Raw genomic sequence first — 10,443 nt, 5'->3', positions numbered from 1 at the left:
ACTACATTTAGATGGAAGTGTAAACCCTGTGCACAGCCATGTGTCTGGACTGCATTTAGATGGAAGTGTGTAAACCCTGTGCACAGCCATGTGTCTGGACTACATTTAGATGGAAGTGTAAACCCTGTGCACAGCCATGTGTCTGGACTGCATTTAGATGGAAGTGTAAACCCTGTGCACAGCCATGTGTCTGGACTACATTTAGATGGAAGTGTAAACCCTGTGCACAGCCATGTGTCTGGACTACATTTAGATGGAAGTGTAAACCCTGTGCCCAGACATGTGTCTGGACTACATTTAGATGGAAGTGTAAACCCTGTGCCCAGACATGTGTCTGGACTACATTTATAAGGAAGTGTAAACCCTGTGCACAGCCATGTGTCTGGACTGCATTTAGATGGAAGTGTAAACCCTGTGCACAGCCATGTGTCTGGACTGCATTTAGATGGAAGTGTAAACCCTGTGCCCAGACATGTGTCTGGACTGCATTTAGATGGAAGTGTAAACCCTGTGCACAGCCATGTGTCTGGACTACATTTAGATGGAAGTGTAAACCCTGTGCACAGCCATGTGTCTGGACTGCATTTAGATGGAAGTGTAAACCCTGTGCACAGCCATGTGTCTGGACTGCATTTAGATGGAAGTGTAAACCCTGTGCCCAGACATGTGTCTGGACTGCATTTAGATGGAAGTGTAAACCCTGTGCACAGCCATGTGTCTGGACTGCATTTAGATGGAAGTGTAAACCCTGTGCACAGCCATGTGTCTGGACTACATTTAGATGGAAGTGTAAACCCTGTGCCCAGACATGTGTCTGGACTGCATTTAGATGGAAGTGTAAACCCTGTGCCCAGACATGTGTCTGGACTACATTTAGATGGAAGTGTAAACCCTGTGCACAGCCATGTGTCTGGACTGCATTTAGATGGAAGTGTAAACCCTGTGCACAGTCATGTGTCTGGACTACATTTAGATGGAAGTGTAAACCCTGTGCACAGCCATGTGTCTGGACTACATTTAGATGGAATTAAACCCTGTGCACAGCCATGTGTCTGGACTGCATTTAGATGGAAGTGTAAACCCTGTGCACAGCCATGTGTCTGGACTACATTTAGATGGAAGTGTAAACCCTGTGCACAGCCATGTGTCTGGACTGCATTTAGATGGAAGTGTAAACCCTGTGCACAGCCATGTGTCTGGACTGCATTTAGATGGAAGTGTAAACCCTGTGCCCAGACATGTGTCTGGACTACATTTAGATGGAAGTGTAAACCCTGTGCACAGCCATGTGTCTGGACTACATTTAGATGGAAGTGTAAACCCTGTGCACAGCCATGTGTCTGGACTGCATTTAGATGGAAGTGTAAACCCTGTGCACAGCCATGTGTCTGGACTACATTTAGATGGAAGTGTAAACCCTGTGCACAGCCATGTGTCTGGACTGCATTTAGATGGAAGTGTAAACCCTGTGCACAGCCATGTGTCTGGACTACATTTAGATGGAAGTGTAAACCCTGTGCACAGCCATGTGTCTGGACTACATTTAGATGGAAGTGGAAACCCTGTGCCCAGACATGTGTCTGGACTACATTTAGATGGAAGTGTAAACCCTGTGCCCAGACATGTGTCTGGACTACATTTATAAGGAAGTGTAAACCCTGTGCACAGCCATGTGTCTGGACTGCATTTAGATGGAAGTAAACCCTGTGCACAGCCATGTGTCTGGACTGCATTTAGATGGAAGTGGAAACCCTGTGCCCAGACATGTGTCTGGACTGCATTTAGATGGAAGTGTAAACCCTGTGCACAGCCATGTGTCTGGACTACATTTAGATGGAAGTGTAAACCCTGTGCACAGCCATGTGTCTGGACTGCATTTAGATGGAAGTGTAAACCCTGTGCACAGCCATGTGTCTGGACTGCATTTAGATGGAAGTGTAAACCCTGTGCCCAGACATGTGTCTGGACTGCATTTAGATGGAAGTGTAAACCCTGTGCCCAGACATGTGTCTGGACTACATTTAGATGGAAGTGTAAACCCTGTGCACAGACATGTGTCTGGACTGCATTTAGATGGAAGTGTAAACCCTGTGCCCAGACATGTGTCTGGACTACATTTAGATGGAAGTGTAAACCCTGTGCACAGCCATGTGTCTGGACTGCATTTAGATGGAAGTGTAAACCCTGTGCCCAGACATGTGTCTGGACTACATTTAGATGGAAGTGTAAACCCTGTGCACAGCCATGTGTCTGGACTACATTTAGATGGAAGTGTAAACCCTGTGCACAGCCATGTGTCTGGACTGCATTTAGATGGAAGTGTAAACCCTGTGCACAGCCATGTGTCTGGACTACATTTAGATGGAAGTGTAAACCCTGTGCACAGCCATGTGTCTGGACTGCATTTAGATGGAAGTGTAAACCCTGTGCACAGCCATGTGTCTGGACTACATTTAGATGGAAGTGTAAACCCTGTGCACAGCCATGTGTCTGGACTACATTTAGATGGAAGTGTAAACCCTGTGCCCAGACATGTGTCTGGACTACATTTAGATGGAAGTGTAAACCCTGTGCCCAGACATGTGTCTGGACTACATTTATAAGGAAGTGTAAACCCTGTGCACAGCCATGTGTCTGGACTGCATTTAGATGGAAGTGTAAACCCTGTGCACAGCCATGTGTCTGGACTGCATTTAGATGGAAGTGTAAACCCTGTGCCCAGACATGTGTCTGGACTGCATTTAGATGGAAGTGTAAACCCTGTGCACAGCCATGTGTCTGGACTACATTTAGATGGAAGTGTAAACCCTGTGCACAGCCATGTGTCTGGACTGCATTTAGATGGAAGTGTAAACCCTGTGCACAGCCATGTGTCTGGACTGCATTTAGATGGAAGTGTAAACCCTGTGCCCAGACATGTGTCTGGACTGCATTTAGATGGAAGTGTAAACCCTGTGCACAGCCATGTGTCTGGACTGCATTTAGATGGAAGTGTAAACCCTGTGCACAGCCATGTGTCTGGACTACATTTAGATGGAAGTGTAAACCCTGTGCCCAGACATGTGTCTGGACTGCATTTAGATGGAAGTGTAAACCCTGTGCCCAGACATGTGTCTGGACTACATTTAGATGGAAGTGTAAAACCTGTGCACAGCCATGTGTCTGGACTGCATTTAGATGGAAGTGTAAACCCTGTGCACAGTCATGTGTCTGGACTACATTTAGATGGAAGTGTAAACCCTGTGCACAGCCATGTGTCTGGACTACATTTAGATGGAAGTGTAAACCCTGTGCACAGCCATGTGTCTGGACTGCATTTAGATGGAAGTGTAAACCCTGTGCACAGCCATGTGTCTGGACTACATTTAGATGGAAGTGTAAACCCTGTGCACAGCCATGTGTCTGGACTGCATTTAGATGGAAGTGTAAACCCTGTGCACAGCCATGTGTCTGGACTGCATTTAGATGGAAGTGTAAACCCTGTGCCCAGACATGTGTCTGGACTACATTTAGATGGAAGTGTAAACCCTGTGCACAGCCATGTGTCTGGACTACATTTAGATGGAAGTGTAAACCCTGTGCACAGCCATGTGTCTGGACTGCATTTAGATGGAAGTGTAAACCCTGTGCACAGCCATGTGTCTGGACTACATTTAGATGGAAGTGTAAACCCTGTGCACAGCCATGTGTCTGGACTGCATTTAGATGGAAGTGTAAACCCTGTGCACAGCCATGTGTCTGGACTACATTTAGATGGAAGTGTAAACCCTGTGCACAGCCATGTGTCTGGACTACATTTAGATGGAAGTGTAAACCCTGTGCCCAGACATGTGTCTGGACTACATTTAGATGGAAGTGTAAACCCTGTGCCCAGACATGTGTCTGGACTACATTTATAAGGAAGTGTAAACCCTGTGCACAGCCATGTGTCTGGACTGCATTTAGATGGAAGTGTAAACCCTGTGCACAGCCATGTGTCTGGACTGCATTTAGATGGAAGTGTAACCCTGTGCCCAGACATGTGTCTGGACTGCATTTAGATGGAAGTGTAAACCCTGTGCACAGCCATGTGTCTGGACTACATTTAGATGGAAGTGTAAACCCTGTGCACAGCCATGTGTCTGGACTGCATTTAGATGGAAGTGTAAACCCTGTGCACAGCCATGTGTCTGGACTGCATTTAGATGGAAGTGTAAACCCTGTGCCCAGACATGTGTCTGGACTACATTTAGATGGAAGTGTAAACCCTGTGCACAGCCATGTGTCTGGACTGCATTTAGATGGAAGTGTAAACCCTGTGCACAGCCATGTGTCTGGACTGCATTTAGATGGAAGTGTAAACCCTGTGCACAGCCATGTGTCTGGACTGCATTTAGATGGAAGTGTAAACCTGTGCACAGCCATGTGTCTGGACTGCATTTAGATGGAAGTGTAAACCCTGTGCACAGCCATGTGTCTGGACTACATTTAGATGGAAGTGTAAACCCTGTGCACAGCCATGTGTCTGGACTACATTTAGATGGAAGTGTAAACCCTGTGCCCAGACATGTGTCTGGACTACATTTAGATGGAAGTGTAAACCCTGTGCCCAGACATGTGTCTGGACTACATTTAGATGGAAGTGTAAACCCTGTGCACAGCCATGTGTCTGGACTACATTTAGATGGAAGTGTAAACCCTGTGCACAGCCATGTGTCTGGACTGCATTTAGATGGAAGTGTAAACCCTGTGCACAGCCATGTGTCTGGACTGCATTTAGATGGAAGTGTAAACCCTGTGCACAGCCATGTGTCTGGACTGCATTTAGATGGAAGTGTAAACCCTGTGCACAGCCATGTGTCTGGACTGCATTTAGATGGAAGTGTAAACCCTGTGCACAGCCATGTGTCTGGACTGCATTTAGATGGAAGTGTAAACCCTGTTACAGCCATGTGTCTGGACTGCATTTAGATGGAAGTGTAAACCCTGTGCACAGCCATGTGTCTGGACTGCATTTAGATGGAAGTGTAAACCCTGTGCACAGCCATGTGTCTGGACTGCATTTAGATGGAAGTGTAAACCCTGTGCACAGCCATGTGTCTGGACTGCATTTAGATGGAAGTGTAAACCCTGTGCACAGCCATGTGTCTGGACTACATTTAGATGGAAGTGTAACCCTGTGCCCAGACATGTGTCTGGACTGCATTTAGATGGAAGTGTAAACCCTGTGCCCAGACATGTGTCTGGACTACATTTAGATGGAAGTGTAAACCCTGTGCACAGCCATGTGTCTGGACTGCATTTAGATGGAAGTGTAAACCCTGTGCACAGCCATGTGTCTGGACTACATTTAGATGGAATAAACCCTGTGCCCAGACATGTGTCTGGACTGCATTTAGATGGAAGTGTAAACCCTGTGCCCAGACATGTGTCTGGACTACATTTAGATCGAAGTGTAAACCCTGTGCACAGCCATGTGTCTGGACTGCATTTAGATGGAAGTGTAAACCCTGTGCACAGCCATGTGTCTGGACTACATTTAGATGGAAGTGTAAACCCTGTGCACAGCCATGTGTCTGGACTACATTTAGATGGAAGTGTAAACCCTGTGCCCAGACATGTGTCTGGACTACATTTAGATGGAAGTGTAAACCCTGTGCACAGCCATGTGTCTGGACTGCATTTAGCCTAACAGGTAACACACTGCAGGCAGAGGGAGAGATGAGGGGTCTCTCTTTAGCACCGTCTCATGTTCCCTTTAAATCAATTCCCAGCATGCCCTCTGCCTCGTTAACAAGTATCCCACTGCGCTGGTTAGTACACTGAGGCTGTAATAAGACACACATACTGTACTGTACATATACCTGCATGAGATGATACAACACATACACATTGGAAAACGGTTGCATGTTTTCTGTTTGATCAACTCCCCCACAGTACAGGAGGAGGAGTCCCCTTCCATTACTCCTCCTATCACAGCAGTGGGAACTGCTTTTGAGGGGGATCATTTACATATTGGAGAAGCGTCTGTGGACATTTTATTCTGTCATTATACATGCAGGAGGTTAAGTGAGTGGATTTTACACAGCCCCCCCCCCCCCCCCCCAAGGCATCCTCCAGGCTATACACTCTAAACTCTCAACCTGCATCAGGTTTTATTTAGACTGCATCCAATTTATTGAATAGGGTATCAGAGGCTATTTTGTAAATTTTGTCGCCGAAGTCGAGGATCGGTAGGATAAGTCCGTTTTACGAGGGTATGTTTGGCAGCATGAGTGAAGGAGGCTTTGTTGCGAAATAGGAAGCCAATTCTAGATTTAACTTTGGATTGGAGATGTTTGATGTGAGTCTGGAAGGAGAGTTTACAGTCTAACCAGACACCTAGCTATTTGTAGTTGTCCACATATTCTAAGTCAGAACCATCCAGAGGGGTGATGTTGGACGGGTGGGCAGGTGCAGGCAGCGATCGGTTGAAGAGCATGCATTTAGTTTTACTTGTATTTAAGAGCAATTGGAGGCCACGGAAGGAGAGTTTTGTGGCATTGAAGCTTGTCAGTGAATGTATGTGTGTGTGTGTGTGTGTGTGTGTGTGTGTGTGTGTGTGTGTTGTGTGTGTGTGTGTGTGTGTGTGTGTGTGTGTGGGTGAGGTGTGTGTGTGTGGTGTGTACGGTGTGTGTGTGTAATGTACGAGGTCAACTGATTATGATTTTTCACGCACACACACACACACACACACACACACACACACACACACACACACACACACACACACACACACACACACACACACACACACGGACCGGATTAGCAGAAAGAGATGGGGGTAGGCCGTGAGAACGGGAAATTGAAAATGGAAAGTTGAGAGAGTAAGAGAGGAAGAGAAGAAAGAGAGAGAGAGAGCATTGACAGACAAACAGAATATGATTTTCTTATAAGATATCAGCATCAGGAAAAATAAATAGAAAAATATTATCTGGGAAGCCCTTGAAAGCACTGAAGGAGGAAGGAGCCCTTAGAATGATGCAAGGCAGCGGGAGAGAACAGACAGATGGAGAAAGCAGAGAGAGTAAAGGAGAGAGGGAGGAGAGAGAGAGCACTTCATAGGAATCCACTACAAGGACGTACCAGAGGCCCTTGACTGAAGTGTGAAGCACAGCAGAAAATAACCTTGTGTGTGTGTGTGTGTGTGTGTGTGTGTGTGTGTGTGTGTGTGTGTGTGTGTGTGTGTGTGTGTGTGTGTGTGTGTGTGTGTGTGTGTGTGTGTGTGATCCTCTCTCCATATGTTCACTCACTCACTCATACACACTCTTGTAAACTCCTGCACACATAAACACACCACGGCTGTCCCCAACTAAAAAATATCTCGGTCGACCGAGAGTCGTCTGTTCCTGGTTGAAATTTTAAAAGTTATTTTTAAATAAATCAACTATATGTAGGCCACTGAGCTCGTCTGATGCTTTAAGCACTGTGAGTAAAAATGAAGACACACAAAGTACTAAAAAGAGGGAGCCAGAGATCAATGTAGCCTAAACAGAAGGGGAAAGATCTGGTGCTCCCGCTGCTTGCTGTTTCTGGTCTTTGCAAACAATCGACCAGTCGACGAAAAGGGGTCATCCCTAAAGCACACACACACATTCAGTAACCAAGCTAGTCTACACACAGGAGAACTACACCAGCTCTCTAATTACAAACCATTCAAGCCCAGAGAGGTTTACAATTAGGAAGTCACACACAACATACACATTACCTACAATAACACACACACACAACCCACCTGGGCATGTAGAGGACCCTCTCAGCCACCACGAAGCCCACCCTGAAGAAGAGGTTACTGGCAGGGATGAAGGGAAAGACCAGGAACAACACCCCCAGCAACACCTCCCTATTCTCCAACCTCTACAGAGAGACAGAGAGAGGCGGGGGGTGCATGGAGAGTGAGAGGGGGGAGGTGCATGGAGAGTGAGACGGGGGGGGGAAGAGAGATAGAGGGAGAGAAAGCAATGGGGGGTGAGAGGTTAGCCCGTCCATAGGAAAACCAGAGCCTACAATTCCCACATTTAATCATCATCTGTTGCCTTCATGTTGTTTGCAGTAGCACACATGCTGTCCAGTGTTTGAATACATGTCCAGCATGCCCATTTCAAACAGCAGTATATCAATGGCAATCATTACACGTCACGCCCAGTTACTGAGCATATCTGACTGATGCTCTGACATATTGAAGCTGACTGAGTGGACCATTTACACCCATGAAATTAAAAACAGTTCCTTCATTTTAAATCAACTCTAACCCGATTCATTTTTAGCCCCCTCTGTATTTTTCCATTCTGAACATAGCCGGCGTAGTTGTTAGAACAAACAGAAGCTAATTGGTCTAATGACTGTGCCCTCAGTAATGGCGTTGATTCCCTCGTTAAATTACTGTTCCAAAGCCGCTGCGTCTTGATTAAGCCGCCGGTCCAATCCACGCCCCATTCTCCTGCCGACCACCTAATCACACCGCGGGACGTACTCTACAGCATGCGAACATAGATAGGATCACACACTAGTCAACGACAGACCTACAGACACACACGCGGCAGACACACACACATGGAAGCACACACACCGGGGGCTAGATATTATGCCATAGATAGGATCAAACATTCCCAAACCAGAAACCGTGGCTTGATGGCAGCATTCCCATGAAACTGAAAGTGCAAACCACTGCTTTTAATCAGGGCAAGGTGACTGGAAACATGACCGAATACAAACAGTGCAGCTATTCCCTCCGCAAGGCTATCAATCAAGCTATGTGTCAGTATAGAGACAAAGTAGAATCTGAATTCAACGGCTCAGACACAAGAGGTATGTGGCAGGGTCTACAGTCAATCACGGACTACAAAAAGAAAACCAGCCCAGTCACGGACCAGGATGTCTTGCTCCCAGGCAGACTAAATAACTTTTTTGCCCTCTTTTAGGACAATATAGTGCCACTGACACGGCCTGCAACGAAAACATGCGGACTCTCCTTCACTGCAGCCGAGGTGAGTAAAACATTTAAACGTGTTAACCCTCGCAAGGCTGCAGGCCCAGACGGCATCCCCAGCCGCGCCCTCAGAGCATGCGCAGACCAGCTGGCTGGTGTGTTTACGGACATATTCAATCAATCCCTATACCATGCTTCAAGAGGGCCACCATTGTTCCTGTTCCCAAGAAAGCTAAGGTAACTGAGCTAAACGACTACCGCCCCGTAGCACTCACTTCCGTCATCATGAAGTGCTTTGAGAGACTAGTCAAGGACCATATCACCTCCACCCTACCTGACATCCTAGACCCACTCCAATTTGCTTACCGCCCAAATAGGTCCACAGACGATGCAATCTCAACCACACTGCACACTGCCCTAACCCATCTGGACAAGAGGAATACCTATGTGAGAATGCTGTTCATCGACTACAGCTCGGCATTTAACACCATAGTACCCTCCAAGCTCGTCATCAAGCAAGACCCTGTGCAACTGGGTACTGGACGACACAACAGTGGTAGGCTTGATTACCAACAACAACGAGACGGCCTACAGGGAGGAGGTGAGGGCCCTCGGAGTGTGGTGTCAGGAAAATAACCTCACACTCAACGTCAACAAAACTAAGGAGATGATTGTGGACTTCAGGAAACAGCAGAGGGAACCACCCCCCTATCCACATCGATGGAACAGTAGTGGAGAGGGTAGTAAGTTTTAAGTTCCTCGGCATACACATCACAGACAAACTGAATTGGTCCACCCACACAGACAGCATCGTGAAGAAGGCGCAGCAGCGCCTCTTCAACCTCAGGAGGCTGAAGAAATTCGGCTTGTCACCAAAAGCACTCACAAACTTCTACAGATGCACAATCGAGAGCATCCTGGCGGGCTGTATCACCGCCTGGTACGGCAACTGCTCCGCCCACAACCGTAAGGCTCTCCAGAGGGAAGTGAGGTCTGCACAACGCATCACCGGGGGCAAACTACCTGCCCTCCAGGACACCTACACCACCCGATGTTACCGGAAGGCCATAAAGATCATCAAGGACAACAACCACCTGAGCCACTGCCTGTTCACCCCGCTATCATCCAGAAGGCGAGGTCAGTACAGGTGCATCAAAGCTGGGACCGAGCGACTGAAAAACAGCTTCTATCTCAAGGCCATCAGACTGTTAAACAGCAACCACTAACATTGAGTGGCTGCTGCCAACACACTGACACTGACTCAACTCCAGCCACTTTAATAATGGGAATTGATGGGAAATGATGTAAAATATATCACTAGCCACTTCAAACAATGCTACCTAATATATTGTTTACATACCCTACATTATTCATCTCATATGTATACGTATATACTGTACTCTATATCATCCACTGCATCTTTATGTAATACATGTATCACTAGCCCTTTCACTATGCCACTTTGTTTACATACTCATCTCATATGTATATACTGT

At 46.9% G+C, this 10,443-nt stretch overlaps 1 protein-coding gene across 2 annotated transcripts in view; it reads right to left on the bottom strand.

The window, feature by feature from the left end:
* The window catches only part of LOC135514863 (protein O-mannosyl-transferase TMTC1-like), a 108,067-nt gene that overhangs the window by 36,535 nt on the left and 61,089 nt on the right, over positions 1-10,443 (bottom strand). For both annotated transcript variants that reach the window (XM_064938525.1, XM_064938526.1), the window contains one exon: positions 7,754-7,875. In XM_064938525.1, the coding sequence (XP_064794597.1) occupies positions 7,754-7,875 (122 nt within the window). The remainder of the gene's footprint in view (positions 1-7,753; positions 7,876-10,443) is intronic.

Source organism: Oncorhynchus masou, chromosome 26, assembly GCF_036934945.1.
Source record: "Oncorhynchus masou masou isolate Uvic2021 chromosome 26, UVic_Omas_1.1, whole genome shotgun sequence".
Lineage (NCBI taxonomy): Eukaryota > Metazoa > Chordata > Actinopteri > Salmoniformes > Salmonidae > Oncorhynchus > Oncorhynchus masou.
This window is presented reverse-complemented; position numbering and strand designations above follow the sequence as displayed.